Below are 19,191 nucleotides of genomic sequence, written 5' to 3' on the forward strand. Positions count from 1 at the left end.
AGATTTCTCAAGAGACAAGTCAGATGGTCTGGTATTCCCATCTCTTTCAGAATTTTCCAGTTTGTTGTGATTCACACAGTTAAAGGCTTTGGTGTAGTCATTAAAGCAGAAATAGATGTTTTCCTGGAATTCTCTTACTTTTTCTATGATCCAACAGATGTTGGCAATTTGATTTCTGGTTCCTCTGCCTTTTCTAAAACCAGCTTGAACATCTGGAAGTTTACGATTCACGTATTGTTGAAGCCTAGCTTGGAGAATTTTGAGCATTACTTTGCTAGCTTGTGAGATGAGTGCAATTGTGCAGTAGTTTGAGCATTCTTTGGCATTGCCTTTCTTAGGGATTGGAATGAAAAGTGACCTTTTCCAGTCCTGTGGCCACTGCTGAGTTTTCCAAATTTGCTGGCATATTGAGTGCAGCACTTTCACAGCATCATTTTTTAGGATTTTAAATAGCTCAACTGGAGAGTATGTGCATTTATAATTTTGAGAGATGATGCCAAGAGATTTACTATTATCTGCAATAATAAGTAACCTTAATTGCACATATATATACATGTGTTAACTCTTTTAATCTTTAACAAGACCCTAAAAAGTAGTTCTATTTAGAGAAGAGAAAACTGAGGCACAGAAAGGTTAACTCGCTTTGACCAGGAGGTGGCAGAGCCAGGGTCCCTTCACAAAGTTTTTTTAGAGCAGAACCTGCTGGTCTTCCCTGATAGCTCAGATGGTAAAGAATCTGCCTGCAATGTAGGAGACCTGGGTTCAGTCCCTGAGTTGGGAAGATCCCCTGGAGAAGGCAGTGGCAACCCACTCCAGTTATTCTTGCCTGGAGCATTCTGTGGACATAAGAGCTTAGCAGGCTATATGGTCCATGGGATCGCAGAGTTGGATGTGACTAAGTGACTAACACTACTAGTTGGCCTTCACATTTTGAGCTCTAAATCACTTTGTTCTATGATATGATGCCAAATTGCCCTTCATAGAAAGTGGACTAATTTAGTATTCCAGTAATGTATGGGCTTCCCAGGTGGCTCAGGTGGTCAAGTGTCTGCCTGCAGTGTTGGAGATCCGGGTTCAATCCCTGGGTCAGGAAAATCCCCTGGAGAAGGAAATGGCAACCCACTCTAGTCCTGTTGCCTAGAAAATTCTATGGACGGAGGAGCCTGGTAGGCTACAGTCCATATGGTCGCAAAGAGTCGGACACGACTGAGTGACTTCACTTTCGGTAATGTATAAGAGGAACTTGTGTCCTGACTCTAAAATAATTCCAAAAATAATGGTAAGAGAAGAACAGCAGGACATAGCCTAGACTTGGCACAGTGTGAATCAGGTGGTTTGCTTTTGAGATTTCTGTGCAGTCCTTCAAACGTGGGATGGGAAGATAGGTGAGTTTTGAGAGTGACTGGGAAAAGTAGCATCCTGTTTTAACTTCTGCACTAATTTTTTCAGACCCCTCTTCAGTGAATGAAAAGAAGAGGAGGGATAGAGAAGAAAGACAGAATATTGTCCTGTGGAGACAGCCACTCATTACCTTGCAGTATTTTTCTCTGGAAACCCTAGTAATCTTGAAGGAATGGACCTCAAAGTAAGGAGTCTTCCATTAACTTTTATATAAACTATTTTTTACTAATTCTAGAAGTCTTCAGCAATCTCCTATTCCTGCCACCTGCTCTGTCAAAATGGATTAATTAAATTTAGAATGTTACAGGAACATATTTATTTTCCTCTTTATATGTAGTTTGAAGAAAAATAGATTAGGGAACCTTACTGCTATTTGTTCACTGGATTATTAGAGTTGACCATTGTCTCCTATTGAATCTTTTATGCAAAGAAGAACCCTAAAAATGAAAAGTTTTTTTTTCTGGCTTTACCTTCAGGAGCAATCAGGCCTGTGTACGTTAGATACACTGATTCTTTAGCAGGTCAAGGTTCAGGATACGTGGCACTACTGATAGTTTGATCCAATGAAAAGGACTCTGCCATGGAGATTGTGTTCTATCTTTAAATTTAGTACTTATAAGCCCTGTTTCTGATATCATAAAGAGCAAGTTGAACTTTTAATTGCCTTAATCACTTTCTGGTTTACCTTTCCAAGATATCTGTAATAATATTTACATTTTTATTGTACTTCCAGTTTATAAAGTATTTTGTAACACTTTTTAGTTCATTTGATCCTTCTAGCAATTCTGTGAAGAAGGTAAAATAAGTACATGATCATTATGATTTTAAAAACAAGGAACAGAATCAGATTAGTTGAGTGTCTTACTCTAAGTGCAGTACTTCAGAGACTCTGATCCAAGTCCTCTGACTAAAGGCTAGTGCCCTATCCAGTATATACTTTTTCAAATTCGTTTCTAATAGCTTTGCAGTGTTGTGTTGGTTTCTGCCATCCGACAGCATGAATCCGCTAGAGGTACACATATATCCTCTTTGGCCTGTCCCACTTAGAGGTTGGAGTATAAGCAATAATTTGGGGGTATGGGGAGGGCTGCAGTGGGGTTTGCAGTAAGAAATTAGATTCTGTACCCATGTATCTTGTTTATTCTCTTCTGTACATCAAGAGACTGTAGTCTTTAAGAACAAAAGAGCTCAGTCCACCAAGAACCACTTCGAAGCCTGAGCTAAAAAAACTTCATTGTTTAAATGAGAAATGTCTTGAGAGTGATGAATCCTAAAAATGAGACTGTGATGTGTCTCATTTTTTTGTTTTGCTTTTAAGATTATGGCATCGTCAAAGCATTGTGGTGTCTTTTTTACTGCTGCTTGCTGTGCTTACAGCTACGTATTATGTTGAAGGAGCACATCAACAGGTAAGAGGTCCAGCACTATTCTTGTTCCTTCCCTAATCCCAGGCGGTTTCAGAATGGAACTGTTTTGGGTTTTGTTGTGGGTTTTGTTGATTTTTTTAAAAATTTGTATCATAAATGGTATCTTAATGTCTTATTTTTAAGGCCAAATATTAAAAATATTCTTGTGGTAGTTCATGGCTGCTTAGTATTTACATTTGGTATATATCATTACTTTTTACCTTTAAGGATTTAAATGTAACTTTCCAGGCAATATTTAGTCAAAGCAGCATGAATTCTTTAATCACTACCAGAGTCTTCATATTTTCTATACTGTGACCTATCAAAGCTCATATATCATCCTAGATTGAAAGTTCGGTTTTATATGTATAAAGTGGGGGGAAGTTCGCTTGCCTGTTGTCTATATGTACAGCATAAATGAAGGGAAAATAGGACATTTTGTTAATAACTTTTGTTAAAATAGCAAAATATTCATGTATTCTGGTAAGGAAATAGTTCTAAAATGGTACCATTTCACATGTTAGAGCAGTTTACCTCTATATTCATCAAAATGCCAATGGTGATTATCTTTGGTAGGGTGGAGATTATGGGCGATAGTTGTTTTTTACTTTATGTATTTCTACTTGTCTGTAATAAACACATATTGCTTATAAAATTAGGAAACAATAAATGGCATTCAAAGGAGTGGGGTGAAGCAGTTTGCTTCTAATCAGAGAAGTTTTTATACATATAAGTGCAGGTTTTAAATATATTTTAAAGAAATCTGTGTGTGCTATTAAGAGTTTCCAGGGAACCAGCTTGATGGATTTACTGTCCAGTATGAGCATCTAAACTCTGGAAATCTTCCAAGTCTGTATCCCAGTGGGCTGCAGTTTGCTTGCTTGTAAAGCATCTTGGTCTTAAATATATAAAAATAATTTTATGTACATTTTTTTACTAGGATCAACAAGAATAAGTTCTGGTTCCAAATATTATATAAATAACCACCTGTCTCTTAACCACTGTATATTATCATGCTCTTTTAAACAAAATTTGTGAAACTTTTAAGTGTCTTTAAAATTTTTATTCTCATAGTTATCAGCAATTTGCATATTTCCTACAAATGTCATTGTAATAGTAGGACTTTTAAAACGTAGAAATGAGCTTTATTCCAATCACATGATTTTTTTTTTTTTGGTCATCTCTGCTACCACATGTTAGAGGAATTAGGTCTCTTTAAGGAGCTTCAGTCTTAATACTCTTCCTATTGGAAACTTAAGTTCTTTGTTTTTTTTTAAATTGTAGTTGATAAATATATTTCTGCTTAAGAATTCTGATTTTGTTTTTTATCACCTTATCACTTTTGTTTTTCAGTATGTGCAACGTATAGAGAAACAGTTTCTTTTGTATGCCTACTGGATAGGCTTAGGAATTTTGTCTTCTGTTGGGCTTGGAACAGGGCTGCACACCTTTCTGCTTTATCTGGTAAGATTATCTTTTAATAATCAACATTGAAAGAGATTATGTTTTAATTTGTGCTTACACTACAGAAGTTAAAATTCTAAGGTTTTTATTTGAATATCTTTGTGTTTTATATTTCTTTGAGCCCCTTTTTTGGGGGGTGGTGGGCAAGAATACCAGAGTGGGTTGCCATTCCCTTCTCCAGGAGATCTTCCGACCCAGGGATCCAACCCGGGTCTCCTGCACTGTAGGCAGACGCTTTACCGTCTGAGCCCCAATCAGTGCTTTAGGTTTGATTTGGAACTCTGTTTTGGTTTTCCTTTTGAGTTGAGAATTTAAAAAGAGAAGGGAGGGGACAAGCCTTAGGCAAATGAGATTGTTTACTTATATTAATTCAGCCAGGAAACATCTTTTCTGTCGGCGATTTTGGAATACTGTTTCTCTTGCTTGTGCAGTTACATTGTAATAGTTGAAGTTATTTAGTTGTAGGAAATTCCATGTAAGCGTTAGAAGTGACTTGGACAGTAACTTTCTGTGTTAATAGCAAATGAGAAATGGTGTCTTCCCTCACATTCTCAGATAACTGTGTACACAACTGGGTAGTTATTTTGGTATTCTTATTGAATGCAATTAATGAAGTATTATGTGTGTAGAACTGATGCTTTCTTAAACTCTTTTAAATTAAAATATAAAATGTACCCTTCCTAAAAAAATATACATTTAATAATGGCAGAGCTAAGACTAGGGGGTGACAAGCCTGACATCGAGGGCACAGAGTTTATATAGTTACTTTTAGGGTCATAGAAATGTAGGGCGCATGAGTGAAGGCCTCATTAAATTTGTGCCCTGGATGTTTCTCTTGTTTCACTCTCTTCCTGTCTCTGAATAATGTATTGAAAACAATTTCATATTTGAAAATAGCTTGCTCTTGATGGAGAAGACAGGTGAGAAGTTGTCATAGCAGTGCTGATGGCTGACTAGAGCTCAGCAGTGCAAACACTTCCAATCTCTATGCTTCAGTGAATTCATTTCTGAAGCAAGTATGATAAATATTAGGAAATGACTATTCAGAAGGCTGCTTAACTAGTGGTCTGAAGCCTAAGAATTAATCCATAATATATAAGTTCTGTGAGTATATGGGAATTTTAAAACATGGTATTTTAGAATTCTGTTCATGACTGCTTGTCAATTTTAACCCAGATAGAAACATAAATCCTAGATAAGTGATCATATCAGTGTTTCTTTAATTATTCTAGAAATATAATGCTATACTAGAGGTTGAGGCAGAGGAGGAAAGAAGAAAATACCAGTTACCTTTCTATTCTTTTCTAGACCTGTCCTCTTAGATTCCTTGGGAAGACAGATTAAGGAACTCATTAGTTGCATTTGATTAATTTCGAAGTATTTATAAAGCAACCCAACTAGCAGATTCTATTGAATCTTAAAAGGGATTCTAACGAAGCTTATAAATCCCATAATAAGTAAGAGTAAGAAAAATTTGAAACAGAAGTTTCACGTTTTCTGTTTCTTTTCATATCCTTGAGAAACTTTTATAAAATGGCATTTATAAACTGTCTTGTGAAAACACATTATTATTTTAGTTCCATTGATTCATGTAACCAGTAAAGGATTTAAAACATACAAATAAACATTTATTACAACATGTATTTGAGTGAAAAGTCAAATCTTTGTTTCTGTAAACTGAGTAGTTATTTCTGCCCTTGATCACAGTGCAGGATTAAGGGAATGTAGTTAAATTTTTTCCACAAGTTTAGAAGGAATTCTGCAAAAACTGTTTGAAGAGAAGTATCACTCTCTCATTACTCTCAGTGCCATGTATATTATTTCTAGTGAAGCAATGTGGAGATAAATTCAAGGAACATCTGGAACTGTGTTGCGTTATACATAAAAACCATATAAAAACATTGTGGCATTACCATTGCTGGTAATAAACTGGCATCCAGATGGATCAGACCATGTTTTTCAGCATTAGATTAATTTGATTTTTGTTATTTGTCAATAGCATTTAGAGTTACTTTTAAGTGCCCTAAAAGCAAAATAACCAGATCTGCATTTTTGTTGTTCAGTCGCTCAGTCACATCTGACTCTTTGCGATTCCATGAACGGCAGCATACCAGGTTTCCCTTTCTTCATTATCTCCCAGAGTTTGCTCAGACTCATGTCCATTAAGTTAGTGATGTCATCCAGCTGTCTCATCCTCTGTCGCCCCCTTCTCCTCCTGCCCTCAATCTTTCACAGCATCAGGGTCTCTTCCAATGAGAAAGCTCTTCACATCATGTGGCTGAAGTATTGAAACTTCAGCTTTAGTATTAGTCATTCCAATGAATAATCAGGGTTTATTTCCCTTAGGATTGACTGGTTGAATCTCCTTGCAGTCCAAGGGACTCTGAAGAGTCTTCTCCAACACCACAGCCCAAGAGCATCAATTCTTCAGTGCTCAACCTTCTTTATGGTCCAACTCACATCCATACATGACTACTGGAAAAACCACAGCTTTGACTATACGGAGCTTTGTTGGCAAAGTGATGTCTCTGCTTTTTAATACACTGTCTAGGTTTGTCATAGCTCTTCTTCCAAGGAGCCAGCGTCTTTTAATTTCATGGCTGCAGTCACTGTCCACAGTGATTTTGGAGCCCAAGTAAAGAAAGTCTGTCACTGTTTCCATTGTTTCCCCATCTGTTTGCCATGAAGTAATGGGACTGGATGCCATGCTCTTCATTTTTTTAATGCTGAGTTTTAAGGCAGAGTTTTCACTCTCCTTTTTCACTTTCACCAAGGGCTCTTTAGTTCCTCTTCGCTTTCTGCTATTAGGGTGGGGTCGTCTGCATATACGAGGTTGTTGATATTTGTTCTAGCAATCTTGATTCCAGCTTGTGCTTCACCCAGCCTGGAATTTCTCATGATGTACTCTGCATAGAAGTAAAATTAAGCAAGGTGACAATGTACAGCCTTGTCCCAGTTTTGAACCAGTCCATTGCTCCGTGTACAGTTCTGTTACTTCTTGACCTGCATACAGGTTTCTCAAGAGGCAGGTAAGGTGGGCTGGTATTCCCATCTCTAAGAATTTTCCACAGTTTGTTATGATCCACACATTTAAGGCTTTGGCTGTGATGCACATAGTCAAAGGCTTTTGCATAGTCAATGAAGCAGAAGTAGATGTTTTTCTGGAATTCCCTTGTTTTTTCTATGATCCAACAGATGTTGGCAATTGGATCTCTGGCCTCTCTGCCTTTCCAGCTTGTACATCTGTAAGTTCTTGGTTCATGTACTGTTGAAGCCTAGCTTGAAAAATTTTGAACATTACCTTGCTAGCATGTGAAAATAGCAATTAAGTGGTAGTTTGAACATTCTTTGGCATTGCCTTTCTTTGGGATTGGAATGAAAACTGACCTTTTCCATTTCTGTGGCCACTGTTGAGTTTTCCAAATTTGCTGTCTTATTGAGTGCAACACTTCAACAGCATTATCTTTTAGGGTTTTGACTAGCTCAGCTGGAATTCCATCATTTCCACTAGCTTTGTTCATAGTAAAGCTTCCTAAGTTCCACTTCACTTCACACTCCAGGATATCTGGTGTGACCACACCTTCATGATTAATCTTGATCATTAAAACCGGTTTTGTACAGTTGAGGAACCAATATTGATGCATTACTAACTAAAGCCAATTGTTTATATTAGAGTTCACTCTGTGTTTTATATAGTTTATAGGTTTTGGCAAGACCTTAATGTTATACGTTCTCCATTACAGTATCAGAGAATAGCTTCACTCTCCTCAAAATACCCTGTGTTATACCTGTTTATTCCTACCCTTCTCATTCTCCCTACTCACAGACCCTAAGAAAACACTGATCTTTTACTCTCTCTGTAAGTTTTGATTTTGTTCGTATAGTTGGGATTATACAGTAGAAGACTTTTTCTGCTTGACTTCTTTCACTTAGCAATATGGATGAAAAGTTCCTCCATTGTCTTCATGGCTTGATACCTCAGTTCTTTATTTTTTGGGGGGCCATGCCCCACTTTATGTGGGATCTTAATTCCCCAACCAAGGATCAAACCCACACCCACTTTATTGGAAGCACAAAGTCCCCTGGATCACTGGGAAGTGCCAATATCTCATTTTTTTTTTAAATTCCCAAATAATATTCCATTTCCTGGGTGTACCACCACAATTTTTATCCATTCATGCATTGAAGATCATCATGGTTATTTCCAGGTTATAACCATTATGAATAAATCTGCTATAAATATTCATGTGCAGAGTTTTGGAGATACATATATAAGAATTCAGCTCATTTGGGTAAGTGCCTAGGGACATGATCTATAGATCATGTATATTAATTGGTGATACGTAGGAAAGTAATCAACTTTTGTATATTAACCTTGTATTGTGCAACCTTAGTAGTTTCAGGACTTTGTTGATTCTTTAGGATTTTCTATGTAAGATAATCATGTCATCTGCAAATAGTTTTGTTTTTTTCCTTCTCAATCTGTGTACCCTTTCATTTTTCCCCCTTGTCTTTAATTGCATCAGCTCCATCTGATGTTGAATTGGAGTGGTGGCAAGGAAATCCCCTTGTTCCCAGCCTTAGCGAGGGAGCCTCTAGTCTCTCACCATGAAGCTACATATCATGTTAGCTACAGGTTTTTGTTGGTGTTCTTTATCAAGTTGATGAAACTCACTTCTGTTCCTAGTTTGTTGTGAGTTGTGTGTGTGTGTGTTTGAGAGTTTTTTTTTTTTTTTTATCATGAATCAGTGAGGATTTGGTCAGAAGAACACTTTTTTAGATAGTAGTGATCAAAAATGGATGAAAGGTCAATATAGCAAACAAATTCAGAATGAGAAATCTTGAAGAGCAATATATTAATGTTAGAAATATAAAGAGGTACCCAGAATATGCCATTTCAATTTGACCAGATTATCTTTAGTTCTTAAATTTGTTAGTTCTTAAACACAGAATTCCTTCCAGAATTCCTTAGGTTTAATAGGGAAAATGAAGAAAAACAAGTATTTGGAAAAAATAATTTTCTGAGAAGTCAAACAAAAGGAAGATAAAAGATGTCACTGGTTTTTGTTTATTTTTAATTACCTGATTGGGATGAAAGTCAGATTCCAAGAAGTTAACTACAGCTGTTTCTGCTACTACTGCCAAAAATGGCAAACATTGTCATCATTATTGTCATCAGAGTTAATACTAACTGAAGTCAATTCTATTGTTTTTTATCCATATTTGGTATTCATTTTTGTGAGGAGATGTTGCATCTTCATCCTGTTGAACTCCAGCTAGGTGATTTGCTTTCATCAATGAAATGTGAGCATAATTGATAGATCTTGCTTCCTGATGGAAGTTTCAATGTTTGTCATGCTGTGTTTTACCTGGAGCCCAAGTCTCAGACTATTCACTTTGCTAGCCTCTGATGGATATGTAGAGTAAGGGAGATAGAAACTTAGTTGTCTTAACCTACTGAGATTTGGGGGCTATTTGTTATTTTAACCTATCCTGACCAATAGACTAACATCTATTGAATGTTTACCACATGCTAGACTCTGTGCTCAGCTCTTTACCTGAGTTATTTCATGTAGTCCTTCTAAGGGCCAAGATAGTCAATAAACAATAGTGTAGCAAATGTGTAGTAAAAAAATGTCATCAGTAAGTGTAGACTATGCATTTGTGAACTTTGGCAGTTATGGAGAAAAATAGCCAGGAAACTAGAGGCAAAGCAGTATCAAATAAAAGTTTAAGAATTTGATCTCTTATTATTTAAAAAGTGATTCAAAATAATCTATGATTAGATTTTAATGTTTTCTTGGTGGTGATGGTTGATACAGTTTTTTCCTTATAGATCATCATTCCTTTTGTTTTATATTTGTGAAATGTGATTGTATCTGGAAAGTCCTAATTACATCTTTCATTTATGAGCCTTCACATAATCCTCACTTAAGGAGATGTGATGTTAACGTTCTCATGCCATACATTTTTATGCTGATGAAATAGGCACCCTTTCCATGTGCCCTTCAGTCAAGAGAACAATTGACTATATTAGGAGAGAAGTTTGGTCAGAAATATGACCCTTCTTTTGACAACAGTTTACAGCAAGGGACTTCCCTGGCAGTCTAATGGTTAAGGTGCTGTCCTCCCAGTGCGGGGGGGGGGGGGGGGGGTATGGGTTCAGTCCTGGTTAGGGACCTAAGATCCCACATGCTTCTTAGCCAAAAAGGAAAACATAAAACAGAAGCAATATGGTAACAAATTCAGTAGAGATTTTAAAAACTGTCCACATGAAAAACTTAAAGAAGATAATAATTTATAGTAAAATAGGTGAAAAAGAACCTGAGTTTAACAGAGAAAAAATTTAGTTCATTCTTGATCATGGTTCTCTTTACTGGAAATTATGATTTTAAAGTGAAATAGGAAAATTTTTCCTGCATAGACAAAATTTCTCAATTAGGTTCTTCCCAGTATGTAAGTTACCTCTTCTGGAAGTAATCATTTAATTAATTATAACTCACTGTTTAACTCAATGGTGATCTGAAAATGTTACTTTATTTCCTAAAATATTATTTACCTACGTATCTGCCTTTAAAATGGAAAAATTTTCTTGATTTTGAAGTTTATCATTCAGCAATTTCATTTATAGTTAGTTACAGTTGAAAGTTATAACTTAATTCAGATGTTCTAGAACTTCTCATCATTTCTTTTTTTTTTTTTCATCTTTTTTTTCTCCATCATTTCTTTAAGCATTAGAAGTAAGACTAGTTGCTTGATTAAATGTTAAAATTAATGAAAGTCAACCAGGAAAAATGACTTGTTTGGCCTACTGTCAAATTTTGTAAATTGATTTGGGAGCAGTAGAAATCTTGCGGTTTGCTGAGAACAGGTATGTAACCACAAAGGAAAAGTTAGATATTGTTTATGCAGAGGGCTTCCCTGGTGGCTCAGTGGGTAAAGAATCTGTCTGCAATGTTTATGCAGAAATAGTGATTGTTAAACAGAGAGGAAGAGATTGAAGGGAAAAATGAATAGATTCCTTCTCAAGGCTCATGGGAAGTTGGTTGGGCCTCTAGGTTAGTTGAGGGGTTTCCCAGGTGGCACTCATATTAAAGAATCCACCTCCCTATGCAGGAGAGGTAAGAGACATGGGTTCAATTCCTGGGTTGGGTAGATCCCCTGGAGGAAGGCGTGGAAACCTACTCCAGTAACCTTGCCTGGAAAATCCTATGGACATTGGAGCCTGGCAGGCTGTGGTGCACAAGGTTGCAAAGAGTCGGGCACAACTGAAACAACTTAGCATGGCACAGCTCGGCTGGGTTAGTTGGTTCATTCCATTAATTCTAAGAGTCAATAAATGGGTTTCAGGAGGTCTTTTAATTTCCTGAACACTGTACTTGCTATATATCTTCATAACTGTGCGTCTTTCTGGGAGAAAGGACCTATAGTGTTAGATTCTCCAGACTCTGTAACCCATGCAAGGTTAAGAACCACTGTTCTAGGACTTTTTTTCTATCTATGGGTATATTAGTTTGCCACTAGGTGGCATTGCTAATACAACCAATATACTATCCTGTATTTGCAGGTTCTATTCTGGGTAAATATGAAACCCTCAAATAGATTAGAGGCATATTCTGTTTTTTTCTGTATTTATGGCTGCATAGTACCAGTTAATGCATGGGAATGAAAATTTTTTTTAATAATTTTACACATTCATTAATTAGTTAAGCAGTTATTAGTTAGACCTTCTTTTCATTGTCATATATGTTTGCATGCAGAACATACTCCTGTGGCATGCCCAGTTTCAGGTACAATGCCTTAATTCTTTTTCTTTATTATTTAAAAATATGCAAGTCATGGAGGTTGATTTTGTTATAGGACTAACATATTCCTATCATGGGAGGTAGGTAATAGGGCATAGTCAGAGCTGGGTTTCAATGCATGGTCCAGTATTACTAACTCTGTGATATTTGGCAAATATCTTAACTCTTTAAGCCTCAGTTTATTCAGCTGTAAATGGGAATGATAATAATAGTACCTATCTCATAAGGCTATTTGGAGGAGTAAATGAAATAAGACATGTATACTTTTCAGTTCAGTGGCTAGTATATATAAGGTGCTCAGTGAATGTTAAGTGACCATCATCATCATCATTATTATTATTATCATTAGTCGTACTCTGTTTTTATTTTTAAAACACTCCTTTTCAGACATTGTTTGGAACCGGTCAAATATATGCCCTGATAAACCTGCAGGCTTGGCTTTGGGGCCCTGAAAGGCCATAATTTAAATGTAAGGATGAATATCATACAAATCAGCCCATACAGAGGCTGAAGCTCAGGTGTAAATTTTAAGTCTAGAGGAAAATAAAGTCATCCTAGGCGTCACATTATATTAAAAAAATAATAAGTCAGACACTCAATCCAAAGTAATCAGATATCTGAGGAAACAATATAATTTCATCAAAACAAGAAATAATAGAAATAGATCCACAGGGTATCTGTTTAATAAGGTTAGTAGGCATGTATATATATATAAGTAGGTGCTCCTGCTCAGTCACAAAGGCGTGTCCAACTCTTTGCAATCCCATGGACTGTAGCTTGCCAGGCCTTCCTGTCCATGGGATTTCCCAGGCAAGAATACTGAAGTAGGTTTCCATTTCCTTCTCCAGGGGATCTTCCTGACCCAGTGATTGAACCCACTACCTGTGCCTGAAATAATTTATTAAGATGCTTGCATTATGCACTTTTTTTCATCTGCTCTTTTGTTTTAGAATTTTATAGTTATTTTGCAAAAGTACACCTGTAGTAGATGACTATTTCATGAACTTGATGTCTATTTCATGAGCTGATTTTGCCTGGCAAGTAGCGCAAGTTTACTGATTTCATTGATTTACTTTTTAATAAGTAATGTGTGTGTGTGTGTGCACATGTGTGCACTCGCACAGCTCAGACACTCGGTCGTGCCTGACTCTTTGCGAACCCGTGGGCTGTAGCTCACCAGGCTCCTTTGTCTATGGCATTTTCCAGGCGAGAATACTGGAGTGGGTTGCCATTTCCTGCTCCAGGGTATCTTCCTGACCCAGGAACTGAACCTGCATATCTTGAGTCTGCTTCATAGGCAGGTGGATTCTTTACAACTAGCACCACCTGGGAAGCCCCTTTTGTAAGTAGATCAGAAGTCAGAAGAGCTTCTGTGGCGAGTAGATTTTTCTAAGATCACGTCTTCTAAGCCCTCTTCTCTTACATACTAATTTCCAGAAATCCGTTAACAAATTTATTTTAGTCTTAGCATGTATGTAGCAGGTTCCCTTTCAGGTGATTCAGAACTTGAGTGCTTATTTACTAATGGAAATAATGCCCAGAGTAAAAACAGCTTAATAAAGAGAACGTGACTGCTGTTAACTTCTTTGATGTTTCTCTGTGTTTGGATGTGTCAGAATTTTCACCTTAATAATGATTTGGCCCAAGGGATGACGACAGCCCAGGGGCAGCACTTTCGCTGTAAAGGGGCCAAGCAGTAAATGTTTTAGGCTTCGCAGGCCGTGCAGTCCCTTTTGTAACTCCTCTGATCTATCGTGGTAATAAGAAAGCACCCAGGGACACTGTGTAGGAATGAATGTGACTGTTGTCCAGTCAGTCTTTATTCAAAAAACAAATAGCAGACTGGGTTTAATCCACAGGCTGTAGTTTGCTAACCCTGGCTCTAATTCATGGGATGACTATAATACACCAGAAGAAGCATGTTGAACTTGGGAGCCTTAGTGAAAACCACTCTCTAAGGATTTTTACGTGACGTGTTATGCATTTGATTTCTCCGCTTGCCAAAAAAGGATTTCTTCTCTCTTCCAGGTCATAGCAGTAGACTTAACATGATGTTTGGGAGAGAGTATAGTTGTGCCAGTGCTTGAGTGGTCTGGAAGGCCATCAAGGGGTTAAGAAAAAAAGCAACTTTTCATGAAGAGAAAAGTAAAAGAATTTCTTCCAGTTGAGCTGCCTGATGACAACAAAATTTAGTTCTAATCTCATGTTTGAAACCATTGATGTGTGCAGAACCAGTCTGTTGTAAAAATACAACCTTTACAACACTGCAATCATTTTGAGAAATAATTTTTGAATTACATTTAGATTGTTACAAATAATTGGGAGAAGCGATAAGGTAATTTCAGTAGCCACATTAGAATTATTTCCCATTACTAGAATATATGATTCATAATTTTGTAAACAACCAGGTTAAAAGCAGGAGCATTGGAACTTGATAATGAGAAATATATCTCAGACGTGCTCCTTATATGCATGTACATTATTATTCCTAAAGTTGTAAGACAAGGTGATTTAACAACTGCCAGGTGGCTCAGTGGTAAAGTATCTGCCTGCCAATGTAGGAGACCCAGGTTCAATCCCAGGGCTGGGAAGATTCCCTGGCATAGGAAACAGTAACCTACTTCAGTATTCTTGCCTGGGAACTGCTGTGGACAGAGGAGTCTGGCAGGCTACAGTCCGTAGAGTCACAAAAGAGTTGGACACGAGATAGTGACAAACAGCAACAACAAACTGTGTATGCTATTCATGATTATAAAGTCTGTTCTGTTTAACAATACAAAGAGAGTGAGTCCTTCAGTAAGAATTTACTAATAATGTGTACCCAGACAGTTTTGACACTAGGTGGAGCAGTTTCCTGGAGAAAGGTTTACCAAGCCCTATGTTCCTTTCAAAACAACTCCAGCTCTTAGACAAAGAATTCTGAGAACAAAAACTATCAACAATCACCTTAAAATTTTTAAAGACTCTCAAATATTGAGCTGTAAATAGAAGGCTGAATGTATTGTACAAAATGCCTTTTCTCTTTGGCATCTAGTTTAACCACTGAATTCCCTCACCTTTGGGAATCAAAATGGGAGGGATTTTCACATTAGAACTGTCTTACTTCGATGGCAGTTGGTACATAGAAAAGTTTGAAAGCTATTTAGTTACATTGTAAAGTAGATCAGATTTTATAAAAAAGATATACCATCAGGTCATTATCATCTGAATGGTATTTAAGTTGTTGTGTTGAAAGACCATTTTAGATTAAGAATATCATTTTTAGATAAAGATTGGTAAAAATCAGTGAATGTCAAGAGTGTTTTAAGTACCATGAGAAACCATGGGCATAAAACTGTAAGTTTAGAATGTGGTTATCAGATATGATAATAAGATAAATGAATAAAGAATTCTACTTAAAAACATAAACAAAGACCATTTTAATAAGAAAAATTGGGGCTCTTTGTTATGTAGTAAATATAAGGAAAGTAAGTAGTGAGATATTTGCCCCTGTATAAAATTTAAAAATCTGATTTTGCCTTAAAGTTTAGTGTTATTTCATCACTAATGTATGGTAAAAGTTGTACATTTTAAAAAACCCAACATCTTGATTACTATCAAATGTTTATAGAACATCTCCGTCTATAGCACCCTGTTTTCTTTAGTGAATAAGTACTTCATAGTTTGTATATAGTACTTTATCGTACTCTTTTATATGTATACATATAAAGCCTTTCTGATACTTTTTGACTCTTGGCTATTTATTGCCTAAAGAAAATGTTATTTGAAAAACTGCATGGATATGGGTTGAAGTGAAATAGTGAAGCAGTTTCAGTAAGAGAACTGTTGTAGTAATCTTTTAATGCCATGAGCTGGAATAATTCTTTTAAAAATTGTTAGCCAACCTCTTCACATTTTTTCCTGCTTGACTTCTGATGATTGCTACATAGCTTACCTATCTATCCCTCTGTAAGACAAAAAAAGGAAGAAATTGCCAAAAGGAAGGTTCTAGTGTGACCTAATATTGCTCTGTATAGGTATAATGACTCTGGCTATAAGTATGCAGTGACTCAGGGCTCTTGCGGGAAGACCATCAGGCCCTTCTTAGAAAAGATCTGTTTGCCCTTTTTTTGATGAGGGCATGATCAGCTCTTCTCCTCATCTTTCCCCAAGGAATGACTCATGTATTAACTCTTAAGAGTATCACCACATCAAAAGTAGAAACCCGGATCTCCAGGACAGGGCTGGGTTTTCACCAAACCCAGAAGGATATGCACAGACTGACTGACTTCCTGCCCTGAAGTCACTATCTATTAATGTGCGCTTAAATGAGAGCTAGTAAGATTCAGTTTACCTGAAATCTGTTCTTTTGGGTATATGTTTTAGACAATTTATAAGCTTTTTAAAAGTTCTCTTTATAAATACATTGTCCATTCCTCCTGAATATTAAATCAACTTTATTATCAAAATTGTTTAGGTTTAGAGAAGAAAAGTGAAACATATCTTTACTTATGGATTGATTTAATATAATAAAAATGACTTTGAAGACAGGTCCTTATAACCTAGAGCCTGAACTATAGAGTTTACACATTTTCATTTTGGTTATATTATCATAACTCTTTTACTACATAACCTCATTACATTTCTCTGTTACTTAGGTTGAACAGGCATTATTATCATTGTTATTAATCAGGCTTTTCATCAAATGAGGAACGTGAGATAGAAGTCTGAGTACATCTAGTTAACTAGTTAACAGATTTTTGGAAAACTAAAATCCACATTAACTACTGGCCAAATTACTGCTTCTTTACATACTGTAGCACCTTTTATAGGGAGAGAATAGGGGCTTAATTTATAAACTCTTCTTCATAGAGAAAAACCCACAAACACTAGTTAAACCTCTCAGTGTCCTTTTGGAGTCAACAGTTTTATGCTCTAGCCTTCTAGAGTTATTTGTTGTACACCATAACCTTAGGTAAAGTTGTTTTCTGACTACAATGAGAAAAGCAGTGATTAAAAGAATTTGAAGAGTAGAATTCCTGTTTGTAAAAGCATTTCTGAACTCCCCTGAAAGTTGGACTTAAAGAAAACAAAGGTTTTGCAAGTCCTACAGACAACCATTTGTCATCTCTTTTCGTTTATCACCCAGATATTCCTAATGAATCACATTCCAGACTAACCACTGACTCCTTTTGTTCCTCAGTGAAGGAGTGTGGCAAACAAATGTTTTCCCAGTGAATCAGCACAGGATTCTTGATTTTATTACCTTTGCCCTAAACTTTCCAGACAAAACTAATTGGAAATTTTGCCTTTGGGATCACACTTGACTTCTGTGTATGGATGATGGATTAGGCTATGAATTGACATTACAGATGTTATACAAACAACTCCAGTCTTTAGGAATGTTTTATCAGTTCTGAGGGAGCTGCCTGGAGTGGAAGAATGTCTGTCTGTCTGCTCATCTTCCTTAAAAAAACTCATACATACACATACTACACTCTTCTTTGGCGGGGACAGCCCCCCAGCTGCGCAGCATGTGGGAACTTAGTTCTTCAACCAGGGATCAAATCCAGACCTCCTACATTGGAATCTCTGAGTCTTAACTACTGGCCCTCCAGGGAAGTCCCCATACTACACTATTATTGTGATATCATATTTGTCATCTTGGTTGATAAAAAAGCTTGGCTAAATTAGGCTTACAATTAACTAATACGATAATTTTAGGTATTCACTTTTTAAAAAATGTCTCTGGAAAAAAGGGCCCCCAAAGGAACCAAACAAAGTTAAAAATCCAGAAAACACTTGTCTTTAAATGAAGCAACAATACATAGACTAGTTTTTGTCATTTACTAATTTGTTTTTGTGGCACCAGGATTGCTTCCTCAGGACTTATATAGGTACTGCTTTATCAGGGCACTGCTTTGAACTCCTCACTACCAGCTTAGGATATTTTTGTGTGTTAGAATTTTAGGAATGATCATTTTACCTCTAGGATAATTTTTTTTTCATTCTAAATTTCTCTTAATTTGATAGAGCTAATAGTATATTTACTATTCCTGAAAGAATGTAAATTATAGAAGTATAACTTGTAAAATTTATCTTAAAAGAATGTTTTAAGTTAAAATACTTTTCCTGCAAATACCTGTATCTGCTTTTGTTAGAAATATTGTCTCCTCCCCAACCCCCCATCCACCCCCAAGCTAACTATGGTCTTACTCTCACCCAGACATCCTCTAGCCTGGCCAAGCACTACATCTTTTTATCCTGGACAGAGCAAAATTATTCCACTATCAAAACTTTGGAAAATATAGTGTAATCAGCTCATGAGACTAAGATATATGAGGCTTTGAACTGAAGCAAAACCAGATGTTCAATATGTCACAAAAAACTGAACTGTCTTGTTGAGTTGACTTCACTTAGAATGACTATGTTGAAGTAACCACCCACCCCAAAAAAGGACCCTAAAAACCTGTCACTCTGATGGGAGTGTAACTTTTCATCCCAATCATAAAAGTTGACTTTCGGATCATTAAAGGGAACTTCCATTGGCAGTAATTAGGAACTCTCAGAGGCAGTTAGTGAATGTTACTAGTGACCTGGTTGCTAGCTAGGAAATTTATAGAGCTTCCTGTGCTGGGGCATAACAGCCTGTGCTGTATATAGCTGTTTAACTTCCATTGACTACCACTACATAGATTTAAGGACACTGTCCTTAAATAGAAAAATTAACTTTTGAGGATATCATTTGCTACTTTTCCTTAAGAAGTGCTGCTTGTATTACCTTGTCTCATGGTACATTCTTTTAAATGTGCTGAGACTCACTTTGTACCACAGTGTACTCTTTCATGTATACTTGAAAAGAATATGTATTTGGCTATTTTGGGGTATAGTGTTCCATGTTCAAGTTTTCTGTGTTCATTCTGGTTTTCAGTTTGTTTATTCTATCAACTAAAAAGAAGGGTGTTGAAATTTCAACTCTAATTGTAGATATGTCTTTATTTCTCATTTTAGTTCTGTTAGTTTTTGCTTTATATATTTTGACATGCTGTTATTAGGTGCATACACATTTAGGATTTTCTGTCTTCCTGAGAATTAGCCTTTTTATCACTATGAAATGTCCTTATTCATCTCTAGTA

General features: G+C 36.5%; 1 protein-coding gene across 6 annotated transcripts in view; it reads left to right on the top strand.

The window, feature by feature from the left end:
- VMP1 (vacuole membrane protein 1) overlaps window positions 1-19,191 on the top strand; it is a 118,507-nt gene that overhangs the window by 18,206 nt on the left and 81,110 nt on the right. For all 6 annotated transcript variants that reach the window (XM_070478571.1, XM_070478573.1, XM_020908796.2 and 3 more), the window contains 3 exons: window positions 1,450-1,585; window positions 2,720-2,810; window positions 4,161-4,271. In XM_070478571.1, the coding sequence (XP_070334672.1) occupies window positions 1,450-1,585; window positions 2,720-2,810; window positions 4,161-4,271 (338 nt within the window). The remainder of the gene's footprint in view (window positions 1-1,449; window positions 1,586-2,719; window positions 2,811-4,160; window positions 4,272-19,191) is intronic.

This window comes from Odocoileus virginianus, chromosome 17 (assembly GCF_023699985.2).
Source record: "Odocoileus virginianus isolate 20LAN1187 ecotype Illinois chromosome 17, Ovbor_1.2, whole genome shotgun sequence".
In the NCBI taxonomy this organism is placed as follows: Eukaryota; Metazoa; Chordata; class Mammalia; order Artiodactyla; family Cervidae; genus Odocoileus; species Odocoileus virginianus.